This window comes from Octopus sinensis, linkage group LG8 (genome assembly GCF_006345805.1).
Source record: "Octopus sinensis linkage group LG8, ASM634580v1, whole genome shotgun sequence".
In the NCBI taxonomy this organism is placed as follows: domain Eukaryota; kingdom Metazoa; phylum Mollusca; class Cephalopoda; order Octopoda; family Octopodidae; genus Octopus; species Octopus sinensis.
This window is the reverse complement of record NC_043004.1, coordinates 77,958,693-77,974,233: the sequence shown is the minus strand read 5'-3', so window position 1 is coordinate 77,974,233 and position 15,541 is coordinate 77,958,693. Positions and strand designations below refer to the sequence as shown.

The following is a 15,541-nucleotide window of genomic DNA, read 5'->3' as shown; positions in this document are numbered from 1 at the left end:
CTTTGTCTTTTGTTTTTTTTTGTAAATTCTCACTATGTGTGTGTGTGTGTCATTGAAGCTACTTGGGTTAGTGGTTAGAGAGTCGGGCTTACAGTCATAAGGATATGAGCTCAATTTCCAGACCAGGCTGTGTTGTGTTCTTGGGCAAGACACTTTATTTCACATTGCTCCAGTTCACTCAGCTGTAGAAATGAGTTGTGATGTCACTGGTGCCAAGCTGTATCAGCCTTTGCCTTTTCCCTGGATGACATCCGTGGCACGGAGGAGAACTTTCTAGATACAATCCTTTGGTCATTCATGATCGAAGAGGGGGTCTTTACTCCTGATATATAACGTAATCATCATAATTTAATATCAACATTTCTATGCTTGCCTAGGTTGGCTGGAGTTCATCGAAGTAGATTTTCTAAGGCTAGATGTCCTTCCTGTCCCCAGGCCTCACCTTTTTCCATATAAGGTAATATTTCCCCTTGGCCAGACATGTTTTTGCAGAATATTGAATTTGGAGGTTGCTTGTATGATGAAGACTTTCATTTTACAACCATCATAAGTACCTACGATGGACATTGGTCAGTCCAAGGTGCCATGCAACAGGACTGAACCTAAGACCACATGGTTGGGAAGTAAGCTTCTTACCCACATATATTTCTTTACTGCCCACAAGGGGCTAAACATAGAGGGGACAAACAAGGACAGACATAGGTATTAAGTCGATTACATCGACCCCAGTGCGTAATTGGTGCTTAATTTATCGACCCCGAAAGGATGAAAGGCAAAGTCGACCTCGGCGGAATTTGAACTCAGAACGTAACGACAGACGAAATACGGCTATGCATTTCGCCCGGCGGGCTAACGTTTCTGCCAGCTCACCGCCTTCTTACCCACATAACCATGCCTTCATGTTTGCACATTTATATATATGTGTGTGTGTGTGTGTGTGTGTAAAGCTTCTTGTTACTTTAAGTGTGTGTGTATATATATATATATATATATATATATATATATACACACACACACACACATACATACATATATGAAGGGGTGCTGAAAAGTTCCGGGCTTTAAGGGTGTCGCGAAAGGCCTGGTTGGAGGCCCAACCTTCTGAGTTCTTTTACAGGGCTTAGAATAAGTGAAGGGCCACTGCATTTAGCGTGTGAATATAAGAGGGGAATATGTTGAATAAAATTATAATTAACTGTTCCTCCTATATTTTCTCTCACCCAAAGCCAGGACCTTTTCAGCAACCCCTCATGTATGTGTGTGTGTGTGTATGTTTGTATGCATGCATGTATGCATATGTGTGTATGTATGTATGTGTGTATGTATGTATGTATGTATTTATGTATGTGTGTGTGTGTATGTATGTATGGCTTCTTGTCACTTTGAGTGCCTCTAGGTGAAACTCAGAGTAGCAAGAGCCTGACTTGGCCAAAATAAAATGTCATTCATCTCTACCATCGTATTGAGTATTCCTTTATTCCAACAGTTGATACTAAACACATACAAACCCACACATGCACACATCTTCTCTGTATATGGTAATTCATACTTCTCTGGTGAAAGACATTTTAGTCAATCAAGTACACGACTGATCATGGAATTGGATTTAGATCTTAGAATCTGAATCATTATATTTTGACTCTGCTTGCTTCTCTTTGGTATAAATGACACTATTCATAAATCTGAATTCATAAGAAGAAGACATTCAACCATTTTCTTCTCATATCAATGATCTTCTGTTGCCATAGTTTGCGACGATGCTGTGAAGAGATTTAGCAGAAAGAACAGTTTTTGTATAAAGTTTTAATACACCACAATTACCAAATGCTGTCTCCATTGAAAGAGGTTAGCATGATAATAGCTTTTATGTTGTATAAGTAATAGGAAATTGCTGCGTTCTGCGTGAGCTTTGGGAAATTCTTTGACAAAGAGACGACATGCCAGGAATTACAAGCAAGCAATGAGATATATGGAACTCATCATGTGAGAATTTCTAAAGAGGAAACTAATCAGATGAAATATTTTTTAAGAAAATTATTACATAATTATCTTGCTTGTCTCTTTTGTTAGCATATCTCTGTCTACTCCATGTCTTCTCTGTACAGTGTATACATGTGTATAGATGCGCCTGATAATGTATGGTACAGTATGTAGTATAGAAAGGCTTGTGGCTTAATAGTTAGGATGTTCAGCTCACAATCTCAAGGTTGTGAGTTCGATTCCAGGTAGCATATTGTGTCCTTGAGCAAGACACTTTATTTGATGTTGCTCTGGTCCACTCAGCTGGCGAAAATGAATAGTACCTGTAATTCACAGGGTCAGCCATGCCACATTCTGTGTCATGTTGAATCTCCTTAAGAACCACCTGAAGGGTACCCGTGTCTGTGGTTGACTATGAAGGGTACCAGTGTCTGTGGTTGACTAAGAAGGGTACCAGTGTCTGTGGTTGACTATGAAGGGTACCAGTGTCTGTGGTTGACTATGAAGGGTACCAGTGTCTGTGGTTGACTATGAAGGGTACCAGTGTCTGTGGTTGACTATGAAGGGTACCAGTGTCTGTGGTTGGCTATGAAGGGTACCAGTGTCTGTGGTTGACATGTTAATCTTATGAGAGCTGGCTGTTCCATTGATCGGATTAACTAAAACCCTCATTGTTATAAGCGACAGAGTGCCAGTTTGTTCATGTATAAACCAGTGAAAATATATCTCCCAAGTAATTTGGGTGATGATCCAATGTAGAGTTCAGAGTTGGGATTCCGAGGTTAAAATACTTCCTCTTTCCATCAAAGTGTTAAGCTCTATAACGGTATCTGTTAAACCATGCCCTTCCTGCTCTTGTTGTTTTTGTTGTTCAATACATTTATCACACACACAATACACACACACACTCATTTTATAAATTGCATTAAAAATTTCTGGCGTGAATAATGGTAGGTTCTGAGCCATTATTTTAAGCTCCTGCTGAACTCTGGATCAACCATTGTGTTTATGAAATGTCGGAGGTTGGAACTGGTCGCCCATTTCTGCCAACTAAAAGAATTAAATGGTGCAACAAAGAATAAAAGAGAAACTAAAGCAATGTTCTGGGATTATTTTCCATATATAATAGAGCCAGGTTGGTATGTGTGTGTGTGTGTGTGTATGTGTGAATATATTTATGAATATCTGCATGTATGAGTTGGTATGAATATGTGTTTATATATATATGTGTATGTACAGATGTGCACATACATATACATGGATGTGTGTGTATGTGTATACACATATATGCTTACACATATGTGTATGCATATATGTGACTGTGTCTCTATGAATAGGCAACCAAATGTATATATGGGAAAATTTATCAGTAGCCGGAGCAGAAATAGGTGAATGTGTGTGTGTATGTGTGTGGACAGAGAAAGAGAAAGTAAGAAAAAGGGACAGATAAATGGCTAAGGAAATAACTTAGTGGATATATGTATCCTTGTAGATGTGTGTGTGTGTTTGTGTATGGGGGTCTCTAGAGATATATATATATCATCATCATCATCATTTAACATCCGCCTTCCATTTACATATATATATATATATAAGTTCAGCAAAATTTAGATTCAGATGAATATGGTACTTAAGTTAAAGGCACCAGAATTTTGTATAGTATTATCCATATAAATCAAATGGGGTGATTATAATCAAAATAAGCAACAAGTATATCCAAGGTAGGGTAGTACAATTGCATGAAACAATTGTACTACTCTACCTTGGATATCCTTGTTGCTTATTTTGAGAATATATATATATATATATATATAGGTTTGTGTGTGTGTACATGGGTATATGAATAGACAGATGAGGGGACGTATAGGTAAATAATTGACAGAAATATGTGTGTGTGTGTGTGTATATGAATGGGTGGTTATAATGATAGCTTGGTGGAAAGAGAAAGGCAGATAGGAAACATTGATCGGGAATGAAAAGAAACAAATTAAAATAATTAGATACCAACAGATATTTGAATCAGTAGATTATAATGGTACATACATACACACATCTACATACACACACTAGTACAGAAAGAGAGAGAGAAAGAGGTAAAGCTATTGAGATGATATCGTCTGCATTATAGGAAATGAACCGTAGTCTCATGCTCTTCCTTCCATTATTGACTCTTGCGATTATGTACGAGTTGGTGGGTGTATATATGTATGTATGGGTGTGTGTGTGTGGGGGGTTATGTAAGTATGCATGTGTTTTTATGTAGGTATGTATGTGTGTGTCTATACATTTATATACACATGTATTCTTTTGTTCTTCTACTTGTTTCAGTCATTGGACTGTGGCCATGTTGGGGTCACACACACACACACACACACACACACATACTTTTGTTCTACTTTTATTCATATATATATACACACCATTTATATATATATATATATATATTTTTTTTATATGCTTATAGATATATATATATATATATATATATATATACACACACACACATATATATATACACTTATATATATATATATACTTATATATAGAGATAGATACATATACACACTTATATACATACATACATACATATATATATATATATATATATATATATATATATATTACTTCATATATATATATTTTATATTCAATTTCTATTATTGCATGTTATTTTGTCATAAATATCAGAAACCAGTTTTGTGATAGCAACATTCCATAAACTCTGAGTAGTTGCAGAGAGTAACAGTCATCATCATCATCATTTGATGTCTGTTTTCCTTGCTGGCATGGGTTGAAGAATTTGAGAAGGAGCTGGCAACAATGCCTCAACCACAGGTATTCATCTAATCCATGCCAACATAGAAAAATAGATGTAAAACAAAAAGATATTTTATATAGTGTTGTCTTTACTGAAGTGAATGTGCTTGGCTTAATGTATAGGATATTTGACTCGTGAATCATAAGGCTGTGAATTCGATTCCCAGTGGTGCATTCATGCAAGACACTTTATTTCACATTGCTCCAGTCCCCTCGACTGGCAAAAGTTAATCGTCCTTGAATTTCAAAGGGGTCAGCCTTGTTACATTCTGTGTCATGCTGAATCTCCTTCAGAGCTACATTAAGGGTATGTATATCAGTGGTGTACTCAGCCACTTGCATTTTAATTTCACAAGCTGGCTGTTCCATGGATCAAATCCCACTAGAACATTCATTGTTGTAACCAATGGGTTGAAGAATTTGAGAAGGAGCTGGCAACAATGCCTCAACCACAGGTATTCATCTAATCCATGCCAGCATAGAAAAATAGATGTAAAACAAAAGATATTTTATATAGTGTTGTCTTTACTGCTAGTTTTTTCTTGTTTCATTTTTACTGAAAAAGTTAAAAATTTGTTGGTGCTTCCCCCCTTTCCTTTCTTTTGTGGTTTTCATGTCACTCTAATCAAGTTCATATTTGGAATTTGTCTTGTTTTGGTCCTACAGGTTATCCAGTGTACCACTAATCAAATCCATCTTTCTGCTCATGCATTTTCCACAACAGCCATGCTGGAATATGTTATTGACCACAAGATCTAAAGATATCTCTGTTTATCTTGTATTTTAACCGAGTAGATTTGATTACCTGCAGCTGTTGAAGATTACTTATTTATCGTTGTTGTTGCTGTTGTTGTTGTTAGAGAATTGATATTTCCACTTCTTAATGCTGTCCAATTATGAGCTACTTTCAATCACATTTTCTAATTTCCTGGCTTCGTTTTAATTATGTCAGTTCTATCTCACATATAATTTCCAGTTTGATTAAAGAAAATTATCCATTGCTTTCTCTTTTAATTTTTATTTATTATTATTATTATTATTATTATTATTATTATTATTTGCATGACAGGATTAATATTAGAAGACAGTCTGTAGGAATGGTGTATTATAAAAAATAGAGATTTGTGTATTAGGTTGGAAAAATGGATGGAAGTAGTCTGTTTTTTTTATGTCATTTTGATAACATTAGCGTTGCGTTCTGTTTAAGCCATAATCCGTGTGTGTTTGTATGTATGTATGTATGTATGTATGTATGTATGTATTCATGTGTGTTTGTTCCTTCATCGGTGAATTGCTGTTGGCAAGCTCTCACATTCAATTGCAATCAAAGAGCTCCTCTGATTCTTCAGGTTGATTACGATTGCTCAAAGTTCTTTCCTTTTTATTTCTGAAATCTGCTTCCATTTTTAATATATGGAACTGGAAATCTTACATTTACATATGGCTACTAACTCACACATGTACACACACACATACACGAACATATATTTATGTGTGTGTATATGTGTATATATATATATGTATATATATGTGCACACACACACACATACACTTATATACATAAACACACACACACATATATATATATACACACACACATCATAACGTCCAGTTTTCCATGCTTACACACACACACACACACACAATTATGTTAAAAGTGTGTGTTGGAAAATGAGTTAATGTTCTCTTACATTTATAATATTTTCTATTTTTTTTTATGTTTTGATTTTTTTTTTCCATCTCAATTTCTTTTGCTATCATTTTTCATTTTATTCTTTTAGTAAAAATTGCTGACAAAAGATGAAATTTCATTTAGCCTTGCATTCAATAAAACAAATAGACAAACAAACCAAAGATGCTGCCTGAGATTATTTCATTTGTAGTATCCAGTCATAACCTAAGCTAAATAATTTTCAATTAAATTTCATCAGATATATATATGTAGACCAATTGCTGTGCTGATGATGCATATTGAGGCAGAAGCATGTCCAGCACTGTTCTCTTGTATTCAGACAATCAGAATGTCTTTTCTCTAATGACATTTCAATTTTGAAGAATTTATAATTTGGAGTTGGTACTAAATGCTGATGAGTGATTGGTCTCTGGAAGTGGAGATAATTTCAATGCATCAAAAATTTATTTTGTATGTTACTGTTCATCTTTGTTGTTTAAATAAACACCACTAACTGCTCTGAGTTGTTTCTCTTAGCTCATCTCCATTTCATTTACAATTATACACACACACACATCATAACGTCCAGTTTTCCATGCTTACACACACACACACACACACAATTATGTTAAAAGTGTGTGTTGGAAAATGAGTTAATGTTCTCTTACATTTATAATATTTTCTATTTTTTTTATGTTTTGATTTTTTTTTTCCATCTCAATTCTTTTGCTATCATTTTTCATTTTATTCTTTTAGTAAAAATTGCTGACAAAAGATGAAATTTCATTTAGCCTTGCATTCAATAAAACAAATAGACAAACAAACCAAAGATGCTGCCTGAGATTATTTCATTTGTAGTATCCAGTCATAACCTAAGCTAAATAATTTTCAATTAAATTTCATCAGATATATATATGTAGACCAATTGCTGTGCTGATGATGCATATTGAGGCAGAAGCATGTCCAGCACTGTTCTCTTGTATTCAGACAATCAGAATGTCTTTTCTCTAATGACATTTCAATTTTGAAGAATTTATAATTTGGAGTTGGTACTAAATGCTGATGAGTGATTGGTCTCTGGAAGTGGAGATAATTTCAATGCATCAAAAATTTATTTTGTATGTTACTGTTCATCTTTGTTGTTTAAATAAACACCACTAACTGCTCTGAGTTGTTTCTCTTAGCTCATCTCCATTTCATTTACAATTATACACACACACACACACACACTCTCTCTCTCTCTCTCTCTCTCTCCTCTCTCTCTCTCTCTCTCTCTCCCTCTCTCACACACACACACGTGTGTGTGTGTGTGCATTTTTGCATGTACAATCATCATATTGCTTTTATGTTTGATTCTAGCTAGGGGTGGAGAAAAATCTCTCTCTCTCTCTCTCTCTCTTCAGTGATGCAGAGGCCACATCTTTTGCTTCCATTTACACCAGAGGACTATTGAAAGATGTAGATGGAAGCAACAATATGTATTAGGCTCTTCCTTTTTACACACACACATTATGAATGTGTATGTATTCATTATTTTTATTTCTCACAATCCCTGCACGTTTTTGGAACAGGATGGAAAATTATATATTCTGGATTCCACTGTATAAAATGACTTCACTTACAGGAAATTATATAAGAACTATGAAAAGATCATCTCCAACCCTTTACATCCATTAACAGACAGGTCGATGCCTTAGTTAATAAGGTTGAGGTTAAAACTAAGTCATACAGTTCTAGGAGCTTCCATTTCCTCCTTAAGGCCCATAAGCCTGATTTCTTTGTAAAACCCTCCATTAGATTAATTAACCCTGCCAGGTCTCATATAAGCAATATTAGTAAGAGGATATTGGACAGGATCACAACCTTTATTTTTATCGCTTCCTACCTCTGCCTTGACCACCTTCATCCTTTCTTCTCTCATCTGATTTGTTGTCATCTTTACAATAAGGGACCTGTTCTGGCTTCTTTTTCTTTAATCCCTAATCTCCTTATATAAATTTATCTCCCTGGAGAGTCACAGTCTTGTAAACTGCATGGTAACTTCACTGGTGCTGATGGCACGAAAAACAAAAAAAAGCACCTAGTACACTCTGTAAAATGTGGCTGGTATTAGGAAGGGTGTTCAGCCACAGAAACTAAACCAAAGTAGACAGTGGTGCACGATGCAGTTCTTGGACCCATCCAATCCTTGTCAAACTGTTCATGCCAACATGGGCATGATGATGATGATGATATATATACTTTTATGTATGCCTGTGTGTATGCATACACTCACATTTACATACATTCACAGTACACATTTACAAACACACACACACGCATGCTGGATGTAAAATTCATATATAAAATTTTGTTTGTCTTTTCTTTTTTTTTTTCCTCCCATTTCAAAATATAGAAAAATCATTTCTGACTAATTTTACAATTAATGCATTTCAGGAAATGACTTCAAATTTCATTTAAATAAGAATTTTTTTTCTTCTTTTAGCTACAGGAAGAATTCACTAAAGTGTGCCATTACTTAGCTGTTGTTGTTGTTGTTGTTGTTTGTTGCCATAAAAATTTTAATGTATGTTGGATGTCTGCTGCTATTTTTCTGATATTTTCATGAATATTTTACTGTTTGTTAATTTTTGATGCGAGATTAATTATTGTCAGATCTTTGAACAAAAGTTAATCAATTAAATTGACTGAATGTGTTGTCTTCTGTGCTTCTCCTTTTGTTATATTTACCATGTAATATTTACCTATGTTTCTGCGAATTATTCAAATGCAAGTTTTTACTTCTCAAAGAATAAAAAGATGGGAAGATGGAAAGATAATTGTCACATTTTAACATCCTGTTCAATATTTCCCAAGTCAGATGCTCAGTCATGTAATGACTGGGTGGAAGATACCTAAAAATGAGTTTGTTTATTCAAATGTTTATAGTGTATGTACTTGTGGTCACATTATTATGAAAACCAGAATTATTGCAGGAGAGACTTAGTTGTCTGTTAGAAAACTATCCTGAAAATAGTGTTTGCCTCCCTTAAATATTTGTCTTAATAAAAGTATAAACTGCAACAAGTTCTTAGTTATATAAGTCAATGAGGGAGCCTCTTATCAGTCTTTCAACTGGCTAGAAATAATAGTCAGCTTTCCCTCAAGTTAAACCCTTAAAAGATTTGGGTAGTAAGGGTGGAATGTTTTTGGTTATGACTTTGTTGAATCAGGATTGACTTGAGACTAAACAACAACTGTCTGTATGAACTGTGGGACCGTGAATGCTGTATGAGTTTGTTTAATTAGCTTTAACTAATCTTAACATACTCAATGGTAATGGCTGTAGCAATCACAAAATATGCATACATAAGTATATATCAATAGATATATCTCACAATCAAAATGTGACCTCGTGGGTACCATTGGCGATTTTTTTTTTCCTCTGTCTTCTCTTCTCTGGATCTTTCCTTCTCCTATGTTTCCGACGAAGAGCTCCGCTCAAAACGTTAAACCTTCCTTCTTTCCTGAGCGTCCAATAATACTATATTTGTTCCACGTCCTCGCTTTGTTGTGTTTTTTCGTGCTTTCTTGTTTGGATTAACTATATATATATATATACAATTGCGGCCAAAATGTTCAGAACAGCATTGTTTTCGCCAGAAAAGTAGGTATAAGTTTTTATCAAGGTTGTTTTATATTCTATAATTTTCACAGACAATAAATACGATATTATTTGTTATTGTCTGAGATTTTGGTGTAATTTGAGAGGATAATACAAAAGTTATGGATGATTTAGTGATTTACTGCAAAACCCATGGCGGCCAAAATGATCAGAATGGTTGCTTCTACTCCATGTTTTAGTATATTTAACTGGCGAACTCTAATGTTTTGAATTTGTTTACGTGACGGTTCGTTTACTAAACATTAGTAAGAATATCTGCAGTGTACTTTGTTAATATAATGCCACTTACTCCGTTATCAATTCATCAGCAGATTATTAAGCTTCGAAAGAAGGATAATTTAAGTATTGGGTCTATTGCAAAGATTGTTAACAAGTCAAAAAGTGTTGTTCACAGTATTCTTAAGGTCTTCGATAATTGTGGTTCGTGTGAAGCAAGAAAGTCTACAGATAGGCCAAGAAAAACGACCAAGAGAGAAGATTGTGCTTTGGTAAAGTTGGTTAAAAAGGACAGATTTAAAACTGCTGCTGCTGTCTCTCGGGAAATGAGCATTGTACTGAAGAAAACGTTATCTCGAAAAACTTGTCTCATCGTTTAGTTGAACATAACCTACAAGCAAGATCACCAGCAGTGAAGCCACTGATCAGCTCCAAAAATAAAAAGTGTCGTCTTACCTTTGCAACCGAACATGTGTTGTGGTCTCAAAAAAAATGGCAAACGGTGCATTTCAGTGATGAATCTAAGTTTATGTTATTTGGCTCAGATGGGAAAAGGTACGTTCGTTGAAAAGTAGGTGAAAAATTGTCGCCTAAATGCCTTAAGACTAGTGTTAAATTCGGTAGAGGAAGTGTCATGGTTTGGGGGATGATATCTGGAGATGGTGTGGGCTCTTTGGTGCGATTACATGGAAAGGTAAATGCAGGAGTTTATAAACAACTTGTAAAAGATCATGTCTTGCCTGTGCTGAGAAATTCAACTAAGCGACCACCCATATTCATGCAGGACAATGCCCCATGTCACAAGGCTAAGGTGGTCATGAACTTCCTCAAGGCTGAAAAGGTTATTATTATGGATTGGCCTGCTCAAAGCCCAGATCTAAATCCTCTTGAAAATGTGTGGAATATTCTAGGAGAACGTTCGAAAGCCAGAAATCCTAAAACAACCGAGCAATTATGGAATGCCCTTCAGGAAGAATGGAATAAGATCACCTAGCAAGAAATTGAAAATTTAATTTCCTCATGCAGTCGAAGATGTCAAAGTGTGATTGAAGCTAAAGGGCTTCACACTAAATATTAAATAATTCCAGTATTCTCTGTCATTTTTTATTATTTTGTTATTTTTTCAACCGTTCTGATCATTTTGGCCACCATGGGTTTTGCAGTAAATCACTAAATCATTCATAACTTTTGTATTATCCTCTCAAATTACACCAAAATCTCAGACAATAACAATTAATATCGTATTTATTATCTGTGAAAATTATAGAATATAAAACAACTTTGATAAAAACTTATACCTACTTTTCTGAAAAAAACAATGCCGTTCTGAACATTTTGGCCGCAACTGTATATATAAAATATGAATTAGAGATAAAACCACTATAATGCAACTCAAACAGTGATAGACATAAACCAATACATAAATAACAAATAATATATATAATTAATATAATATATAATATATATTTTTTTCATTTTCTTTTTTATTTAAAAAAAATTTTTTTCCCCTTTAATGTATTGGTTTATGCCTATCATTGTTTGGTTTTATCTCTAATTCATATTTTATATATTTATACTGTGAAATTTGATTTAATACTAAATTGAATTTTTCCTTGTAAGTTTGGAGTTATACTCCCTAATATTATTTTATATATACAGGGTGTCCCCAAAAAATGTATGCACACTTTAAACAATTGTAAAGTAGTTGTTTATTAAAAGACACTTCATTTTCATTGTTTTGTCAATGCCTGTTTTCAAACTGATGTCCGGTCTGGTCTAGGCACTGCTGACAACGCAAAGGAATGGAATCACAAATATCACAAAAGAATTTGTTTGATATTTGTGTGCACTCTCGTCCAATGGCTGCTCTCAAATCAGCGACTTGTAGGTTTCATAGCGTAGAATTTGTCTTTAAGGTATCCCCATAAAAAAAGTCTAGTGGTGTGAGGTCTGGTGAATTCAACCATACCTCTTCATCCAATCCACCTGTTTAGCAAGATCTCATCAAGGAAGGATCTAGCATAGCAATGGTAGTGTGGGGGTGCTCCATCTTGCTGAAAATAAAACTCCTCATCTTCAAAGTCTTCTCTAATGCTTGGCATAACAGACTGTTGCAACAAGTTCAAGTAAACAGGACCAGTCACAGTAGCATAACAAAAGAATGGTCCAATTAATCCTCTTGATGATAAACCACACCACACAAATATCAAATTAACATGGTGTTTCACCATAACATGCAGATTCTCAGGACCCCAGTAGGTGCAATTGTGGCAGTTAATTGAACCATTTAATTTGAATGTGGCTTCATCACTCCACACAATCTTTGTTGGAAAGTGTGCAGCTTCTACACATCGTTCCAAGTACCACTTGTAATGAATCATCATCATTAATAGCATGGACTAATCTTGGAATGTAACTTTTCCATTGACAATGCTTCAAAATGCATTGGACAGATGATTTTGGAATACCTACCTCATGACTCGCTTTGCCACACAGATTTTCTTGGACTTTGGTGATTCATTTCCAGTACTCCTGGCTTTGTTGGGGTTGTTGATGTTCGGGGTCTTCTGGAATGCTTATCGTGGACATTCTGAACAGTTCCATCAGCTTCAAACTTATCTCTAATTCAAGTGATAGGGAGTTGCATTGGTGGATCTGTTTGAAACTCCCTCCCCAACTGTTTTTGCACTTCAACTGTATTTTCACACTTCCAGTATCATTTTAGAATGAATTTTCTTTGTTCAAAGCTTAATCTGACTGCCATCATTAAATCCTATAGGTTTCATCCGGAAAGAAAAAATATCAATTGAGTTATCAGCTGCTAAAGTGTGTATACATTTTTTTGGGACACTCTGTATATATATATATCACAAAATATACATATAATTCTCATTGTGACATTAAACATTGATTATTCACTGAAACCATTTCACGACTGGAAATTCTATCTAAACCTGTCCTATTTTCAGGCAAGTTTATTATTGTTTACCCAAAGACATTGGAATTTGCTGTGTTTTTTTTCTCTACCTTTCTTTTTTTTTTTCTCATTCTCTTTTTGTTGCTAATCCCTTGGCGTCCTTTAACCAGCGAGAAAAAGTTAACGTGAATGACTTCCTAAATGTTCTGATGTCTGACCCAGGTCCCCAATGTCTCATGTGGTTACCAATTCTTCATCGAATGAGTCAAGCAGAAAATGGTGAGTAAATCAACACTTAATTTTTTTTTGTTTTTTTTTGTTACTCAAGAGTTAATTAACTACAGTATTAATTAATAGGATGTTAATTTACTGTGATGGTTAATCCATTATGGTGGTAACTGCAGACTTATTTAAAATACTTCAGTTATGCTAAAACCATTATTATTTACTCGGTGTAAGTTGGTTTATAAAAGAGTTATATCAAGTCAGTGTAAAAGAAAAACCAATTCTGTAATCTGCTGCCATTAGAGAAGAAAAGTTCAAAATAATTTGACTTGTCATAAAATATGTCTTCTGCAACAAACAGTAAGTAAAGTCTGGCTTTGTCAGTTTCCATCAATATTTTACTGAAATTAGCTATTTCTCTTATTGAATCTGCATTACAACAACAACAACAGCTAGAAGACCACTTTAGAGTTTGAAGATCTATGGTGATGAATAAGAAAATTCAGATTTTATGATATATTTCAAACAAAATACCTTTTAGATATAACTCATAACCTTCATAATGCTGATGTTTATGGGGTGGGCTTTAGACCAAAATGATGAACATGATGATGATGGCACCTGCAGCAGCAGCAGCAGCGAGTTAAATACTGACCAAAAAGTTTAATATATCTTTTAAGGATGAAGAATATTAATCTGCTTCTGACAGTTTCTATCAATCTGCATTGATTACATCTTGCTGTGATTGATTCCTGTATATACCAGCCAGGGATAGTTTGTCTCTGTTTCTGGTGAACTTATATAACATCTGTTATCGTTTCCATCTTTGTGATTTTATTTATCATCATTTTATAGAAAACAATATTTAATTTATATTAATAGTTATCGCCAAGCTAATATGGTAGTCCATAAATATAAGACTAAATATAAGACTTATTAGCTTGGCGATAACTATTAATATCCAGTACCACTGCCATAGTCTCCTTTAGAGAGACTTAGAAATTTTAATATTTCTAATATTTAATTTGTATTAAATCTGATGGATGTTTAGCTAACGATGACGGTCATTATATAGCATCCATCATATTTATTAAACATTCTTTTCTATATACCCAGCGCATTGTTTTCTATACATGCAGCTATACACCCAGTGCATTGTTTTCTATCCACCCAGCTGTACACCCAGTTCAGTGTGAGGGTTGCAACCGAGAATCATTTATGGGGTTTCGCTATAAATGTCAGCGATGCTATAACTACCAATTGTGTCAAGATTGTTTCTGGAGAGGTCGGACATCAGGAAATCATACAGACTCTCATGAAATGAAGGAATATTTATCCTACGTAAGTACTAACAGCTACTAACCCTGCCATCTGACTTCAATCCCTCTTATTTTCTGTTTATTTGAGACCAGTTTTTGCTGGACACATCTCAGCTTAACTTTCAAATTGATTTCAATTTTTCCTCTCCCCATCCTTTTTTTTAAATCTCTCACACTTTGTGACATTTATTCCTTCTACCTCGGAACATTATTCCCCTGGAATCTCATCTCTGCTCATGACTTTCCTGCTGGTATTTCAACTGGACACTAATGGCATCAATCTCACCAGTCTCCAAGATCCTGCAATGGCCATGGGTATCTGTTCTTCCTCTTGACTCAACAAGTAAAAAAAAATAAAACTTCCCCACCAAAAGACTCTTATGCTGCTGTAGACTTCTTAGTCTACTTATAATGCAAGTGTTAGCTAATACCCACTGATGTAACTAGTAGCAGTAGTAGTAGTGGTAGTTGTTATTGCAATAACACCATCACTAACAAATGTGGTAATTAAACCTTTCTGTTTTAATTAATTTTAAAAATAATGAAGAATTTAGTAAACTAACATTGTCATTATTTTTAGCTGGTGTTTGGAACATAAACTGATATGAAATTCTGGTTGAGAGTTTTAGTTTAGATCACTTTAACCCTTTTGTTCCCATATTTGTTGAAATACATTGCCTTTGTTTAACCCTTTCATTACCATATTTATTTTGAGATGCTCTGTGTTACTT

At 34.6% G+C, this 15,541-nt stretch overlaps 1 protein-coding gene across 7 annotated transcripts in view; it reads left to right on the top strand.

Annotated features, from left to right (window-relative positions):
* The window catches only part of LOC115215033 (dystrobrevin beta), a 412,633-nt gene that overhangs the window by 242,666 nt on the left and 154,426 nt on the right, over window positions 1-15,541 (top strand). For all 7 annotated transcript variants that reach the window (XM_036505503.1, XM_036505500.1, XM_036505497.1 and 4 more), the window contains 2 exons: window positions 13,437-13,545; window positions 14,666-14,832. In XM_036505503.1, coding sequence (XP_036361396.1) covers window positions 13,437-13,545; window positions 14,666-14,832 — 276 coding nt within the window. The remainder of the gene's footprint in view (window positions 1-13,436; window positions 13,546-14,665; window positions 14,833-15,541) is intronic.